The 17,935-nt window shown below is 43.0% G+C and overlaps 2 protein-coding genes and 1 long non-coding RNA gene across 3 annotated transcripts; 2 read left to right on the top strand and 1 right to left on the bottom strand.

Annotated features, from left to right (window-relative positions):
• Positions 1-5,382: 5,382 nt before the first annotated feature.
• LOC104418857 (epoxide hydrolase A) lies at positions 5,383-7,437 on the top strand. The gene is made up of 4 exons (XM_010030321.3): positions 5,383-5,784; positions 5,991-6,170; positions 6,264-6,505; positions 7,020-7,437. Exons 1-4 carry the CDS (start codon positions 5,503-5,505, stop codon positions 7,267-7,269), a joined length of 954 nt encoding a protein of 317 aa, XP_010028623.1. The 5' UTR covers positions 5,383-5,502; the 3' UTR covers positions 7,270-7,437.
• A 431-nt stretch (positions 7,438-7,868) lies between these two features.
• On the bottom strand, positions 7,869-9,554 carry LOC104418858. Its single transcript, XR_001981580.2, has 4 exons — positions 9,367-9,554; positions 9,127-9,259; positions 8,809-8,949; positions 7,869-8,694 (listed from the first exon to the last, which is right to left on the bottom strand). It is a non-coding gene; the product is annotated as an uncharacterized LOC104418858 (long non-coding RNA).
• A 1,734-nt stretch (positions 9,555-11,288) lies between these two features.
• Positions 11,289-12,309, top strand: LOC104420548. Its single transcript, XM_039302489.1, has 2 exons — positions 11,289-11,443; positions 11,892-12,309. The coding sequence occupies exons 1-2, from the start codon at positions 11,289-11,291 to the stop codon at positions 12,307-12,309; spliced, it is 573 nt and encodes a 190-aa protein (XP_039158423.1).
• Positions 12,310-17,935: the final 5,626 nt, after the last annotated feature.

The following is a 17,935-nucleotide window of genomic DNA, read 5'->3' as shown; positions in this document are numbered from 1 at the left end:
AAATATTTGTTATATTTCCTTTTGCCCAGAGAATTCCAATTTTTCATCGTCAATTTCCATTTATTTTTCCAGCGGTGTACTCTCCTCAATATTCAAATGCGTGCTTTTCCAAAACTGCTGTCCCTATTTCGAATGAAATAAATGAAGATATTTTTAAAAATTCGATATGTATCGAGTCTATTCAAGAGTTCTTATTTTTCAAGTTAGACTTTTATTTAATGATAAACGATGAGATAATTTAAGAAGATAAACTTGCGAAGCACCCACATAAAATTTTTGTGATTAATTTAAATTCAATAGGATAATTTTCTTTTGGGCGTGAAGATCCCGTATTGTTGTTGTGAAATATGAGTGGCGTCCACAAGTTTGTTCCAAGTGCGGCATCTTTAGCCACAACTGCAATCCCCCAGCCTCTCGCCAAGCATCTAATTTGAGGAGGCCTGCAGCTAAGGCTCCTGTATCAGTTGTTCCTGCTCCTGTTCAGCTCCCCCAGGATAGGCTTGTTTCCCCTGTTTTGGTGGATGCTCATGCCCCGCATCAGCAACAAGATTCGGAAAGAGTCCAGCAGCCTCTCGATGCTTTGGAAGCCGGTGGGGAACTTGCTGCTCCTCATACGGAAGCCGCTGCTTTTTCCCAAGTGTCGTCTTCGGTTACTCTACCTATACCTACAAGAAACGATGCCGGTTCCTTTGATTTAGTCACAATGCGTGAAGTCGCGCCTGCCTTCGCTTCTTCCCCTCCACTTATTCCTCTCGCGGGTGAGGAATGGCATGAAGTGGTAAGTAAAAATAAAAATAAAAAAGCTTCCTTTTTCTAAGAAGGCATCATTTGTCAGTATGGCAGGCGCTACCGGAGGTGGACAACAGTTGAATCTGAAGATCGCTTCCACTAAACCGGTTAAACCACCTGTGCTCCCTCCTGTTCGGATTTCTAAGGGACTTTTGAAAGCACCTGTTAAGGTACATGATAATACTGCCAAGACCTTGGACCACACCTCCTGCTCGGGACATTCTATTGGCTCGGATGAGATTGCTAGTTCTAGTATTCATGCTATCTCGGAGGATGATGATCTACTATCCATCAGTTCCTCACCTCGGGGAACGATGTCTTGTGCAAAGCCAGACTCTATTCAAGACCAGCTGGATCATCTACTTCATGAACCTCCTGCTTCGGTTCTTGCTAAGGCCACCTCTACTGGCCGCAAAACCTCTATGAAGAGGTAACTACCTCCCTTCCTTATGTACATATGTTTTTTGGATTCTGGAATGTTAGAGGTATCCTCAATCCTATTAGGCGTGCTGAGGTAAGGAAGCTTGTTCTCTCCAACAAGCTTTGCTTGATCGGTATTTTTGAGACTAAGGTGCCCGAAGATTTGTTTGATTCCATATCTTCGACCTTATTAAGAGGCTGGAAATGGACGGCAAACTATGAATATGCTCCTCGTGGCAGAATTTGGGTTGGCTGGGACCCAAGTGTAGTTGAGTTTGCTCCTATTTCTTCGAATAAGCAAGTTGTTCATGGTTTTCTTTCTTCTACTTCTTCTAACATGAGTTGCTGTATTTCTGCGATCTATGCTGATCACACGTTTGTCAGTCGTAGGCCCCTTTAGGATGATCTAATCCATTACAATGAAGTCTTCCAGGACTCGCCTTGGATTGTAGCTGGCGACTTTAACGCCATTAAGGACCCATCGGATAGGGTGGGGGGTTCAAACGCTTGGATTCCATCTTTTGACGAGTTTCATTTATGTTTAGCTCAAACCGAGTTGGTGGACCTTCGATACATTGGCTTCCGTTTTACCTAGTCTACTTCCTCTGGTGCTGCAAGGAAAATGCGCAAAATTGATTGAGTCCTTATTAACAATCTGTGGAACCATCGGTTCTCCTTCTCTCAAGCCTCCTTTCTCAATCCGGGTATATCTAATTACTCTCCTATGATTGTTAGAGTGCTTGATCCGGTGTCAAGAAGGAAGCCGTTTAAATATTTTCATTTTTGGTCTAAACACCCAGATTACTCGTCTTGCATCAATCAAACTTGGAATACGCCAGTCTTCGGAGTGCCGATGTTCCACCTCGTGTCCAAGCTGAAATTGGTTAAACCTCGCCTCATATTACTCAATAAAGATTCTTTCTCCGACATTTCGATGAGGACGGCTGAAGCTAGAGAAGCCCTTCGCATCACTCAGGTTAGGCTTCATGATGATCCTTCTTATTCATCTCTTGCTGACCTGGAAAAAAACCAGCGACGTGCCTTTGTCCAACTGCGGGCCTATGAGGAGTCTTTTTACTGTCAAAAGTCTCGTGTGACTTGGCTGAAAGAGGGTGATCGAAATACTAGATTCTTCCATAATTCGGTTAAGAACAGACAGACCAGAAACCACATCCTCTCGGTTATGGATTCATCCGGTGTCCTCATAAATGATCCAGCCCTTGTGCCTCAAGTGTTTGTGTCCCACTTCTCAAAGCTGCTCTCACCTCAGGCGTGCCTCTCAAAATCGTCTCTTCATGAGATGAAGGAGCTCATCCATTGGCCTCTCTCGGATATTCAATGCAGCTCCATCTCTTGCCCGGTCACAGATTCGGAGATCAAGGATACTCTTTTCTCCCTAGCAAGAGGAAAAGCCTCGGGTCCTGATGGCTTTTCGGTTGAATTTTACAAGACCAACTGGGATCTTGTCGGGCCATTGGTTAGTGAAGCTGTTCAGGATTTCTTTGCTTCGGGCTTCCTCCTAAAAGAGGTAAACAATACTATCTTTACGTTGATTCCCAAAGTTCAGAATGCTACTGCAGTCACAGATTTTAGACCTTCGCATGTTGTAATACCATCTACAAGGTTATTACAAAAATTCTAGCTAATCGTGTGGCTGCTGTTTTGAATGTTTTGGTTGGATCATCTCAAAATGCATTTGTTAAAGGAAGGAGAATTAGAGATAACATTCTTCTTGCTCAGGAATTGTTCTCTGGTTTTCACTTAGATCCTTACCTTCTTAAATGTGCTGTTAAGGTGGACTTTCAAAAGGTGTATGATATTGTAGACTGAGATTTTTTGGAACTCACTCTGCAAACTTTCAAATTCCCGGAATGGATCATCCATTTGATAACGGTGTGTGTGAGAACACCCAAGTTTTCGGTTTCTATTAATGGTGAACTTCATGGCTTCTTCTCTGGAGGTCGAGGCCTTCGCCAAGGGGACCCTTTGTCGCCATACCTCTTTACCCTTGTTATGGATGTGTTCTCAGGGATTTAAAATTCCTTACTTCGGTGAAAGGCTTCAAATACTTTTGGAGATGCAAAAAGGTAAAGCTGACCCATCTTTTCTTTGCTGTTGACGTCTTTCTCTTTTGTCAAGCTTATTGGGTTTCCGCCACGATCCTCAAGAGAAGTCTTGATATATTCTCATCTTGGAGTAGATTGCTTCCAAACAAAAACAAGAGCGAGGTGTTTCTCTCAGGAGGCCCTATTTCCATCAGAGAGAATATCCGACTTGCATTTGGTTTTCAGGAAGGTCGACTCCCAGTTCGATACTTAGGGGTGCCCATCATCACTTCAAGACTTGGGAAAGCTGATTGTGCTTCGTTGATTGATCGTATTACCGCAAGAATTCAATCATGGGCTCACCGCTTTTTATCCTTTGCTGGCAAGCTTCAACTTATAAGGTCGGTACTGCATTCTATCCAAGCCTTTTGGGCTAGTGTTTTTTCTCTGCCTATCTCTATTCTTGATAGAATTGAACAACTGCTAAGACAGTTTCTGTGGAAGGGCACCTCGCTTGGCCGAGACGGTGCCAAAGTATCTTGGGATGACATTTGCCTCCCAAAAAATGAAGGTGGCTTGGGTATTCGGAAATTGAGAGACTGCAATCTTGCTTCCTTGCTTAAGTACATGGTTTCTCTTCACCGATAGAGAATCTCTCTGGTGTCGTTGGATCCATTCTTATTTTTTAAAGAATGACAACTTTTGGAACTCCTCCACACCCACTACGTGTTTGTGGGCATGGAAAAAAATCCTTCAACTTCGAAGACACTTTAGGCTCTCTTTCTTTTGGAAGATTGGCCACGATTCCTCTGTCTCCTTATGGCACGACAATTGGCTGGAATGTGGCCCGCTTCTCTTACTTATCTCGCCGGACCTTGTGGAGAGCTGTCGCCTGCCAAGCTATTCTGTAGTGGCGGACCTTTATTCTCCCGTGGGTGCTTCTTTGAGAGATCTCCTCGCAAATATGGGAATTAATATAACCATTCTTTCTACTGATTCTGACCGCTTCACCTGGCGAGAAGATCCATCGGGTTCATTCTCTGTTACCTCTGCCTGGAAATACATCAGGGTTAAAAAGAATCGAGTGTCTTGGGCTCCTCTTATTTGGGACAATGACCTTGCACCCAGATTTCAATTTCATTTGTGGTTGCTCGCAAAAAATAGGCTGCCAACTCAGACTCTCCTTCTCTCTTATGGGAGGATTGAGTTCCCTGTTTGTGCTTTCTGCTGCTCCGTTCCGGACTCCGTGGATCACTTGTTCTTTGAGTGCACAACGTCTGCGACTCTTGCGTTCTTTTGGGCTTCTAGATGTAATTTACCTTGGAAGAACAAAGTTTGGAATGACAACCTCTCTTGGGCTCTCAAATTCCTATCCGGCAAAGATTTTTTTCACAGTATTGCCTGTTTCTCTTTTGGGGCTTTATGTCATTTCATATGGAAAAAAAGGAATTCTATCATCTTTCGAGGTGACTCTTTGGCAATTCCGGCCATGAAGAATCACTTGTTCAAGGTTGTGAAGGATAAGGCTCTTTTGTTCTCTAATGTCCTGCCTACTCCAAGAAACAAGCGACTCCAAAGAAGTTGGGGGTTCGATCTGTCCATCTTCAGCTCGGCATCCTCTTCCTAGCTCTCCTCCATCTCTTCGCTCTTTGGAGGGGGTGCCTGAGGGTCATTGGTCTGTTTTTTACTTGTAGTTCAGCCGAGTAGTTGCTGCTATGTTTCCTTCTCTCTGTACTTTTTTGATTCGGCACCCTCACACTCTCCCTGCCCCCATAGCTAAAGTGTGAGTTACGGTGCCGAATTCTTGTTCATAGCTTAATATATATTCTTACCTTTTACCAACAAAAAAAAAGAAAAAAGTGGATTTTGCTTTGAAAAAAGAAATCCAGGCAGAACAAACACGCCCTGTTCCAGCGTGGATGCACCAAGGACAATTTTTTAGTTTCCCCCCAATCGACCATCGTGGAGTAAATAGATGGATTATACTTCGGAGGATGACGTCTCCGGACTTGAAAGAAAAGTCCAATTTCTCGAAGAGAGCTAATGACAACTCAATTCAAGAAAAGTCCAATTGCTCGAAGAGAGCTAATGACAACTCATTGGAGCATTATCAATCTATCACGTCTCAAGGAATCTGTGCCCAAAAATAAAAAATAAAAAAAACAAACACCAGAACGCCAGGATTGACCACTTCATACGATGTACATGTAGCAAGAAAATTTTCATAGGCAAGATTCATCACTCAAACATGGCCGACATAACTCATAGGAGAGTCCGGACGAACGGAATATGGATGCACATAGCAGAGAAAGGAGATGGGCCTCTGGTTCTGCTCATCCATGGCTTCCCCGAGCTCTGGTCCTCATGGAAGCACCAGATCCATCGCTTGGCTGAACGTGGGTACCACGCCGTCGCCCCCGACATGAGGGGCTACGGGGACTCGGATTGTCCCACCGACCCGGCATCGTACACCATCCTCCACTGGGTCGGCGACTTCGTTGGCCTCATCGATGTGCTTGGTCAGGATCAGGTGCGTCGCATCGCCACGCAGAATGATTAAGTACTTGCAGGGTATTTTCTGTGAGGATTAGCAAATGTGCCATTCGTGTGGTTTGATAGAAGGTTGCGCTGCTTGCCAGAATTTGAAATAGCCTGTACTACGTTGATTCTTCTATGTTTTGTTTACGCTTCCGTCAAGAAAAAGCTGATGAAAATAAGAATGGGTTTGGTCAATAGGCGTATGTGGTGGGTCACGACTGGGGCGCGGAAGTAGCATGGCACCTTTGCCTCCTCAGGCCGGATAGAGTCAAGGCGCTTGTTAATTTGGGCGTGCCCTATCGACCCCGGACCCCACAGTTTAAGCCGTCCGAATACATGGCAAAGTTCGGCGACGGGTTGTACATTACTCAGTTTCAGGTAAGGAGGCGCCGATTGTTAAAGCATGGTTTTGGCAAGCTGCACAGTACTTGAGCTTGCGTTTCTTGTCTCTCTTTGTCGTGGCTAATGCAGGAACCGGGAAGGGCCGAGAAGTCGTTTGCCAAGCACGACTGTCCGACGGTATTGAAGAAGTTCTTACTGGTGAATGCTCCCGATATGCTGGTGGCTCCACCGGGTGTCGAGTTCATCGAGTCCCTCGAAACCCCGGATTCATTGCCCTCGTGGACCACCGAAGAGGAGCTCCAGTACAGGGCAGAGAAGTTCCAGAGATCCGGTTTCACCGGGGCATTGAACTACTACCGCGCCATGGACAGGTAAGTCTGCTCCAAAACCGCACTCAAAGTCAACTCGACCCTATGGAAAGCCTAAAGGCATATAGATTCAGTCCAGTCAGCTAGTGGAGTGGCCAAAAAGGGAGCCAAGATCAGCCTTTTAGCCAGAGTTTGCATTTACAGTAATCCAATCTAAGCAAAGATCGAAAGGGGTTATGAAAAGTGATGTCTAGGATATACTTTTTCGCATTCATGCCTCGTTATGGTCCGGCAAAATACTTGTCTGCTATGCCAGAACCATGTTGTTTCTCTCACTTACGAAAATTCCGTTGCGAAGTAAATGCATTCATCCGCTTTGACCGACCGATTGAAGATGCCCTACGGACTGCGAATACGAACACATTCAATTCCTGCAAGAACTGGCAGGCACATTTTGCGACAGCCTCGCTTGCCTAGAGTCTCTTCTCCACTTCTCCTTTGAATTCGATATTTGCAATTTGGATCTTTAATTTCTCGGAGTGACAGGACCTGACATGTCCATTGAAATTGAATGCAGGAATTGGGAGCTGCTCGGGCCGTGGCAAGGGGCGAGAATAAGTGTCCCCACAAAATTCATTGTTGGGGATAAGGATATTGGGTTCCAATCAGCCGGGACCAAAAGTTATATAGAGAGTGAATTCTTCAAGGGGCTCGTGCCTGGTATTCAGGTTCTGGTCATCGACGGCCACCATTTTATCCAGCAAGAGAGGGCGGAGCTAGTCACTGCTGAGATCCTATCCTTCTTTGGCGAGAGGTCGGGGAATTGAGTGTTACGTGCCAATCGGGTTCGTGGGATTCGATTCAATAAATTCGATTTACGTTGCGTGTATGAAGTAGTGTTTAGAGACTATATAACCTACCCTTACATGGTTTCACTTTTGTGGATGGTGTTTACTTAATGGTTGAGCACTGGTCGTGCAACATATGTTGGATTCTAGAAGGAGCAATCTTCTAAAAGTGGAGAATTGGCTTAGGAGATTGCACAGGACGAACTCACAACAAAGAAAATGAGATCAAAAGGAGGAGGAACAAGAAATTCGATTAGCCCTCGTGCTTTTAGAGCAAGCGATTAACCTTAAATGGCTCACGGAAATAAAATTGGCTCTTGCGTTGTCCTTTCATGGGCCAAAAATGCAATATCACATTGGTTAAGGTAGAGGTGCGAGGGTGTCGGACAAAAGGAATCCCACATGGGGTCTATTGCTAAAATATTTTAAACGCCTTACAAAGGCACCTTCAATTGAAATCGCCTCACTTTGCAACAACACTTCGAGCTGATTTAACGCTTGTAAAAAGAACGGCACAGGCATCCATTCTACATCCATCTTGTGCAAGGCCTGGTATGTCACAAATGACAACCAGTTCAGAATCCCAACCCAAGAAAGTTATATTTCCAAATTACAACATAACACAACTTCAATGTTTGACAAGGAACATTGTCGATCCCACCAGCAACATAGCCCACACTTCTTAGAGGCATGCCCTTTCGAGACATCTTCTAACAGGAAACATAAAAATTGTAATGTTTATTTTTACTAATCTCCCGTTTAGAATAGCTAATGTAAATCCTGCATTTCCTTGCTGAATGCACTTTGCATCATATCGAATGTGCAAATAACAGAGATCAGAGGAAATATTCACAACTTCCCTCTTCCCCAACAAAGTTCATTAGCTTCATCATTCTTGAAGGCACATATCCATTATTCTGTCCTCTACTTAGTAGATATTTGCATCACATCAGGAGGATTGTACCAACTGGTCTCCGGGGCACCACAGTTCATCGTCAAGTTGTGGTTACAGAGCCATTACTAGTGGGGCACTGCCAACAAGGTTATGGCGAAGGAGGAGATATTCTTGCTGGTGCAAGAAGTGCTGGCAACAGAGAGCTCCTAGGGAGGGTTCTGATAATGACTGCAATGATGAAAGAATAGCGTGCACAAACAACGCTAGGCGTAGGGAAGGCAGAAGAAGAGTAGGTACCGGCACCGTGTTGGTTGTAAATGACGCTACCATAGTTGCTTCCACCAGGAAAAAAAAGGCAAATATGCTTATGTGCACTTAGTTGTCGAGTCAATTCACACCTGCAAGTTAGTTGCTCACACATTGACTGATGACATTCCACTCAACCGGTACAGATGAGGTTTGAGATCTCATCAAGCCCTTTAATATATCACCATTCGGCATGTTTTTAACTGAAATACAGGAGAGGAAAAGGCCAGAAGGTGAGAGAAAACCAACTATCGAGAGAAATGAAGAGCAAGACCACGATGACAACAAATAGAGCGTAACAGCAACGGTGCACTTACTAGTTGGCGAAGATCCTTTTCAGGAAGTGGATGAGACAGAGAACACGCTGTCCCAAACTCCCAATCTCCTTTGCCTTACTATGAACCTGGTCCGCCATTTTAGCACTTACAAGACCACCAACTCTGACGGTCCCTGCGACCCTTCAGGACACCAACATACAAACCGATGTCATTGCATTCTCTGGATCAGTAATTATACAACATGAAAGAGCTCTAAAAGTATATTTCAAAGGGAAGTTTACAGGGTAAAAAAATTGTGTTCCTCACACAGTTGAATAAAATTTCCTCTACAGAAACTATCAGCATGATCATATATACCAGCCATTTGATAGAAGAAGTATAACCCTCACGCAAGCGCCCCCCGGTGTAGATATCATCACATTCCCTCACCTTTCTTGGTCACATTGAAACATCGCCCGATCGGACCGACGTTGCCGAACGTCTCCTTGAGCTGAAAGACCAAAACAGAGAGCCCAGGATTACAAAAACGTTCCTCGATCCAGCAACACGCGCATGCGACCGCCGACTGTAAGCATCTTCCGAGAGGGAGGGAGTTACCTGAGCATTGGTGAAGGAGTAAGGCAAGTTGGAGAAGAAGACGGTGGAAGGCGAGTGAGCGCCGGGAGCTCGATCTTTGGCTCGCTTGTTCTTCCCCATCGCTGCTGCAGAAACCAAACCCCACCAGAAGTGCCGGCGTTTAACGTCCGGGCAAGGAGGGGGAGGCGGGTTCGGGTTTATGGATTTTGAATTTGGGCCGATTCGGCCCGGATTTAGAAGAATAAGAATTTGGAGAAAGAATGAAAGAACCTGAATTAATTACACTTTTTTTTTTTTTTTAAGGCGGGAAGATCAAATGAGTGGGTTTTGCTTTGACGAAACGAAAGGGCCCTGTTCCGGCGTGCATTTAATGTCCCCCCATTCAACCATCGTTATTGATCGTCGTGAAATGATGCCTTCGTATTCAAAAACAAATTCCAATTTCTCGAAGAAAGCATATGAAAAACTGATTGAAACATCACCAATGATGTTTAGAGAAATCCATAGCTAAAAGGCCCAAACTTCGTGCGTTGAATTTTAAGAACCAACGAATGAACACATTTTTTTTTGTAGCATAGACCGGTCGCAGAAAAGATTCATCATGCAAACATGGCCAACATAGCTCACAGGAGAGTCCGAACGAGTCCGAACGAATGGGATATGGATGCACATAATAGAGAAAGGAGACGGGCCTCTGGTTCTGCTCATCCATGGCTTCCCCGAGCTCTGATCCACATGGAAGCACCAGATCCATCGCTTGGCCGAGCATGAGTACCACGCCGTCGCCCCCGACCTGAGGAGTTACGGGGACTCAAAACTACCCTACCGACCCTGCATTGTACACCATCCTCCATCTGGTCGGCCTCATCGATGCACTTGGTCAAGATCAGGTGCAGAATGATTAAGTACTCGTAGGGCCTTTTCTGTGAGGATTAGCATTTGTGCTATTCGTATGGTAATTATAAGTCTGCAGGGTATTTTTGAGCAAGATAGCTTCTTGTTCGTAGAAGGGTTCGCTGCTTGCTATAGAATTTGAATGTCCATGATTATTACCAAAGTCTTTGGTTCTGAATATGTGCCGACCGGGATTGGGGATAGCCTGTACTACATTGATTTTTCTATGTTTCGTTCATACTTCCGTCGAAAAAAGCTGATGAAACTATAAATGGGTTTGGTTGACAGGCGTATGTGGTGGGTCACCACTGGGGCGCACAAATCGCATGGCACCTTTGCCTCTTCAGGCCGAATAGAGTCAAGGCGCTTGTTAACTTGGGCCTGCCTTATCGACCACGGTCCCCACAGTCGAAGCCGTCCAAATACATGGCGACAAAGTTCATCAACTGGCTCTAAGGCTTTAGAAATGGGCCTTGGAAAAATGCAAATATCCTTGGCCGAAAGGGTTTTAGGGAAATGCAAATTGCATTTAATAAAAAATTCTTTGCAAAAATATTTCGACGTAATGAGTGTTTGACAAATCTTTTTTTATAAAGAGCTTTTGGATTTCATTTTTCTTTTTATTAAAAAATATTAAATTATTTGTCGACTCTAGTGAAAGTAAGGGTAGTTTTTTAACAATGAGAGATAAAACTGAAAAAATAAAAAAATTTATGATAGTACTTTAAAAAAAGGTTTCAATATTTGACCAAATATTAAAAGCTCAAAATTAGTCCCTATGAGCTTTAGGTTTTTAGTTTTCCCAATGCCAACGTTTGACTAAAAGCTCAAATTTGCCAAACACCCTAATATTTCCTTAACGAGCTTTGGAGGTTAAAAGTCTTTTGAGAAAACTGAATCAAACGCACATTGCACTACTTAGTTTCAGGCAAGGAAAAATGTCAGAAATTGAGTTTCAATATGGTCTGAGGCCTTGATTATCAAAGCACGATTTGGGCAAGCCGTACAGTACTTGAGCTTGCATTCCTTGTTCCTCTTTATCGTGGCTAATGCAGGAACAGGGAAGAGCCGAGAAGTCGTTTGCCAAGTACAACTGTTTGACGTTGTTTAAGAAGTTCTTACTGGTGAACGATCCCGATGTTCTGGTCGCACCACCGGGTGTTGAGCTCATCGATTTCCTCGAGACCCCGAATTCACTGCCCCCGTAGATCACCAAAGAGGAGCTCCTGTACAAGGCAGAGAAATTCCGGAGCTTCGGTTTGCTGGGGCATTGAACTACTACCGCGCCATGGACATGTAATTGGCTCAAACCGGGTTCAATTCGAACATATCGAAAGCCCAAAAGCGCACAGATTCAGTCCAGTTAGCTAGTAGAGTGACCAAAAAGGAGCCAAGATCGGCCTTTTAGCCAGAGTTTGCATTTACAGTAATCCAATCTAAGCAAAGATCGAAAGAGGTTACGAAAAGTGATGTCTAGGATGAACCTTTTCGCATTCATGCCTCCTTATGGTCCTGCACAATACACGTCTGCCAGAACCACGTTGTTTCTCTCATCTGTGAAAATTCCATGACGGAGTAAATGCATTCATCTGCTTTGACCGACCCTTTGAAGATGCCCCACGGACTGTGAATACGAACACAATCAATTTCAGCAAGAACTGGCAGGCGCATTTTGTGACAGCCTCGCTTGCCCGGAGCCTCTTTCCCATTCCTCATTTGAATTCGATATTTGCAAGTCGGATCTTTAACTTCTCAGAGTGGCAGGACCTGACATGTCCATTGAATGCAGGAGTTGCTCGGGCCGTGGCGGGGGCGAGAATAAGTGTCCCCACAAAATTCATTGTTGGGGATAAGGATGTCGCGTTACAAACATTCGGAACCATAAGTTACATAGAGGGAGAACTCTTCAAGGAACTCGTGCCCAGTCTGCAAGTTTTGGTTATCTACAGCCACCACGGTCTGCAAGTTCTGGTTATCTACAGCCACCATTTTATCCAGGAGGAGGAGGAGAGGACGGAGCAAGTCACTACTGAGATCCTGTCCTTCTTCAGTGAGAGATCAGGGAATTGAGTGTTGCGTGCTAATCGGGTCTGTCAGATTTGATTTAATAAATTCGATTTACTTTGCGTGTATGAAGTTGTGTGCGGGGACTACGTAACTTACCCTCGCATGATTTCACCTTTGTGGACAGCGTTTATTTAACGTTTTAAAGCGATCCTCTAAAACTAGAAATTTGGCTTAGGAGAATGTACTTGCCGATCTCGCCACAAAGAAAACACAATCTCAATAGGAGAAGAAACAAGAAATTCGATGAGCCCTCGTGCTTTTAGGGCGAGCGATTAAGCTTAAATGGCTCATGGAAATCGAATTGGCTCTTGTGCTGTCCTTTAATGGGCCAAGCATGCAATAATCGCATGAGTTAAGGTGGACATGTGAGGGGTATCGGACGAAAGAAATCCCACGTTGGGTCTAATTGCTAATATGTTTTAATCGCCTCACGAAGGCGACCTTCAATCGAAACCGGGTTCGACTGAGTCGGTCGACAGATTCGGAGTAAAAACTCTTTCCGATGGGTGTTGGGTTTCTGTCGCGTCTCACGTACGTCGGTCTCTCCGTGCACGAAATGAATTCTACTGGTTGGCACTCGATGCTTTCGCCCCCTGTTCTCTTGCCCCTGAATCGACTGGCGAGGGAATCCAGGCATGGGGAGCACGAAAGCGGGTGGTCAAAAGAACAGGAACGTAAGGGGCCGAGCAGCCTTGTCGGAGCGTGTCCTTTTGCATCTCCAAAAGATGAAAAGCCTGGAGACCCTGCGGCGAGAATGGTCGCAGGACCCAAAATGGGACAGGGCGTTTTGAATGGTAAATTAGCAAACAACGGAGCGTGTCGTGGAACCTCCGCCAGGGGAAAAAAGGACTTTTGCCTGGACCAAAACTCGGATGGCCTGTTTTTGATCCAAACCGTCCGATCGGTGGATCATGGAGATTAACGTCCACGATGATGAGATCCACCCGTCACCCGAGTCATCTGAATCCGAGTCTACGTAAGAATTTTGGTCAATTCCCTATAATAAAAGAAACTCCAATTTTAGGCCCGGTCAAAGTTTGTCCCGATTTTTTTTTTGTGAGTAAAAAGCTGAAGAATTTATAGCGTTAGGAGATCTGATTCGAATGTGTAAAAGAGTCGAACAAGACATAAATCCGGCACGACTAATGACGATTTTGAGAAAATTACCCTTCATTAAGATTGAAGTCAAACTCGCATAATGTAATGCAAAAACTTTTGAAGATGCTGAAAAATCGGGGCTACGTAATCGAAGAAGTAATAGGTTAGAACTTTTTAATCCATTGAGTAATAAAACAAAATATTGTTAGCCGCTTAACATGACTTGTTAGCCACGAATGACTTCAAGCTTATTCATCCGTGACGACAAAGTTATCCTAATTTATTGACACAAAAAATCTTAAATTTATACTCGTGTAAGATATATACATCAAACTTTTTTCCGCGGCACCAAAAACCTTAAACTTGTACTCGTATGATAAATTCTTCCCAAACACTTTTTTTTTCCGACACCATATTCATTTAACTTATACTCGTGTAACACATTTATCCCAAAATTTATCAACTTTTTTAGTACCCCAAATTTTTGGTATAAACGTGTCGCATAAACACAAGTTTAGGATTTTTTTTTTTATGACCCAGAGAACCCCGCACGGCCGGCAGTCGGAGGTAAATCATTGGGAGCGACATGTGCTGCTGTTAGCCACCACACACGTGCCGCTGGGTAAGTCACAAAGAGTCTCAGGCTAGTCTCCCTGCAACGCAAGTTGCAGGAGTTTCAAACACTAGACCTTCGAATACAAGTTTGGGATTTTAATATCAAAAAAAGTTTGAGATAAATGCGACACACGAATATAAGTTCGGGATTTTTATATCACGGAAAAAAAAAATGTTTAGATTAAATATGTCGAAATTGACAAAGTTTGAGGCCTTTGGTAACTTTAAATATGTTTGTAAATAAGAATTTTCGGAGCAGTTCTAATTAAATAAATAAAAAAAAGAGTATTATAATTTTCGGTTCAGATGTTTTCAAACTGATCCCACGCGTTTACCTGACGTTTCGGCATAAATATTGCCCATTCCCACTCTCCACGAGCGGCATGTTTCTGCACAAGCAATCTCGCGTCACGAACCACGATGCCCCCTGGTGGGGGACCACCTCCCCTTGGGTCCCACCCACGTAACGATGACACGATCCGAACCGGTGGAGCCGATCCCAGAGGAGCATTCCCACCCCCACCCTCCCTCGGGATCAGCTTTTATATTCCTGAAATTTTTCTCCTTAACGCGCCACCCGTGGGTCCCACCCGAGTTTGATTTATCGCACGAATGAAAAATATATATATAGAAATAATCGCTATTTTTTTTTTCTTTTGTTAGGTCCCGGCTCGAACCCGGGCCTTCGCCATCCGGGCAATCGCCTCCCGCCACGTGTCCCCCGGCCCCCGTCAGCCGTTGCTGACCGATTGGACGGATTAAGAAAAATAAGATTTTATCAACCCTTAATCAGATCATTAATCTACTCATTACCGACTATTTACGCGTACTAACCTACAGCTGGCAACCTCGTCACGCTATAATATATGTTCCGTTCTAATTGATTGTATGCTAATAATTTTTAGGTACTCGATATAATTATAAGAAAAATAAGTTCAAACTTGAAGGCGCGTGTCACGCCGTATTAATGGTATTCTAAAAAATATCATTTCCATTTGGTTTGTCTTAATTCGACGAGCCGGCCCGGAGCGCACCTAATGGGCCCCCCTAGCAATTAATGTATGGTAGAGTTTGGAGTAAAAGGCTCAACTAACATATTTTTTCAAACTTAGAAAAATGGGTTTGATACCGATGTGTGACGTATAATATGTGAGACGAAGTTTCTTCCCTGGACTTCTCGGTTTGTTCTCTTTCGCGGGGCATAATGAGTCAATGGCTTTCCAGAAGTTATTGAATATCGCTCACGGACGCGGTGTCGTGCTTGTTCCGGCCTCCCTTACGAAGAGAATACCGGGACGATTTTCATCTATTAATTTTTTTTTAATTTTTCGATTCAAGAGCACTAGCAAGGAGGTCTCTCTACTCGGAAATTCATGAAATGTCTCGCAAGTCTGCTGAACCGTTTAGATCCCGACTCGTAGTATCACTCCAAATAACACTTTTTGAGATCTCTTTTTACCATTTATGAAAAATCCTAAATTTGTACAATTATGAAGAATTTATCTCAAATTAATTTTTTTATCATAGAAAATTACAAACTAATATGCCTGTAACAAATTTATCTTCCATTAGTTTTCATTAAATTTTACTATCAAATTATTTATTTAGATAATACGAGAAAGCTAACTAGTATATTGATTTAGGGTTTTATCCTCGTTTGTAATAGGTATATTGGACTGCGGTTTAGTGACATCTTTTAGAACAGATAAATCCAAATATACTTAGACAAAATGCTAGATAAGAAATCCGATCTAGGGGATGGGATAGACCCAGGTTGATAAAAAAGTTCATAAATCCAATCCACCGCAAGGTCGGCCTCACCTTGGTGGGCAATGTTGACCTCGAGGTGGCCTAGCAAGGTCGAGCCTCACCCAACCGAGGCAAGGCTCAACCGAGCCTTGCCCGGCCAAGTGAGGCTCATCGGTGGTGGGAGGCCCCATCGCGGCTCGTCGATGGCTGGACAAGCCTCCAACGAGCTCGCCAAAGCTCACCCAAACTATTGCCAGCTACCAATGGCAGTGGATGGCGGCGATGGTGGAAAAAGAAAGTAAAAGGAAAAAAAACAATAAGGAAATAAGAAAAGAAAAGAAAAAATATGGGTTGCCTTGATTTTGGAATTGTCCCTGAGAATAAAGAATCGACTTTTCTTTACTTATTGATTCTGTTCCAAATCTACTTCCGATAAAAAAAAAAAATCATTTCTGGAAACAAAATTTTTATCAGATTTCTATTTCAAATCTACTCCCAAGAACAAAAGAATATAATTTTTTACTATTTGGTGATTACCAAACTCACCCATAATATTACTTGAAATAACACTTTTTGAGATCTCTTTTTACTATCAACGGCAACAATTTATGAAAATCTCAAACTTGTATACTTATAACGAATTTATCCCAAATTAATTTTTTGATCATAAAAATTACAAATTAATACGTTTGTAACAAATTTATCTTCAATTAGATTTCATTAAATTTACCATCAAATTGTTGATTTGAATGATACATGAGAGCTAACTGATGTATTGATTTAGGGTTTTATCCCCATTATAATAAAAGTATTAATTTGGGCTGCTTTGGGTAGTTCGAATTTGAGTCCGAATAGTATAACAAAAATATCATATCCTATGTTTGCGACATCTTTTAGACTTGATAAATCCATAGATACCCTGATAAAATGCCAAATAACAAATCCAGGCTAGGGGATAGGATAGACCAGAATTTGATAAAATAAAATAAAAGTCTAAAAACAAAAATAAACATAACAATTTCCTTCTAACGACGGAGTGATGGAGTTCGGCTCTGTCGACCACCGTGCAAAGACCACCGCCACGATAGCCTATCACTCTCGACCACCGTGTTATCGCCATCGTCTTTGACCAACACCGATCGTCGTCACCGTCCAACCAATTATCCTTCGACAACTATTGAACCAAATCAACTATCATTGATGAATGATCGAAATCGATGGATCGACTCAAAAAGTCATATTTGAAAAAGAAGAACAAGAAAAATGGGGGTCACTTGATTTTATGGTGATCGCTCAAAATGGCACTAGTCTCAATCCTATGAGATTAAGTCAGCAAGATGTCGCCCTACATTTGAAAAGTATCGACTCTATGAGCAAGTGAGACTTTCAAAAATTTTGAATCTTATCTTGGATTGCACCAAACATAGGAAGCGATTTTTTACAATCTTGAGAATATTTGTGGGATTTCTAGTCCTACTTTATCCAATCCTATCCAATTCAAGTCCAAGCGGCTAAATGCAGCATTATAATATTTTGAACAAAAACTAATGTATGATAAAATTATTATAGATGTACCAATTTATGATTTTTGTAGTAAGAAAACTAATTGTGAGTAAAAAAAATTTTGACTGGTTTGGGGTTTTCTGTAATACTAGCTCAACAATATTTGAAAAACTACTTAATGTGAAATCTATTCTTAAGGGTATTGCATCGACCTCTTCTTGCTTTCCATTTTCCACAAATTTTTCAGTCAAGAATTCTGACACTGTGTTGTGTATGAAAGTTGCAAAGTACATACTACCGCATTGGTGGCCGCAATGGTTTGGGCTCTCTCCCCCTCACAGAGGGGAGGAGTTCGAATCCTCTCACATTCGTTTGGGGTCTTAAGTGGGTCGCCAGGAGTGGTGGGTCCTCCTGCTTACATGTCCCCTCGGTTTCTTTTATCACGGCCCCACTGCATTTCTGAGGTTCTGGCCCAAAAAAAAAAATAAAAAATAAAAAAATTGCAAAGTACATCTTATGCTACCACATATAAACTTTCCATGACTTTTCAGTCTCATTTAGCCTACAAAATATTTATCTTTCTACTTTGTCACCTTATAGAAATTTTTACTATTTGGGGCTTGGCTTACAAAAATTATTTAGAATTGTATGAGTGGAATCGGAC

This window comes from Eucalyptus grandis, chromosome 9, assembly GCF_016545825.1.
Source record: "Eucalyptus grandis isolate ANBG69807.140 chromosome 9, ASM1654582v1, whole genome shotgun sequence".
Lineage (NCBI taxonomy): Eukaryota > Viridiplantae > Streptophyta > Magnoliopsida > Myrtales > Myrtaceae > Eucalyptus > Eucalyptus grandis.
The sequence above is the reverse complement of the archived record's forward strand: the minus strand, read 5'-3'. Positions and strand labels throughout refer to the sequence as shown.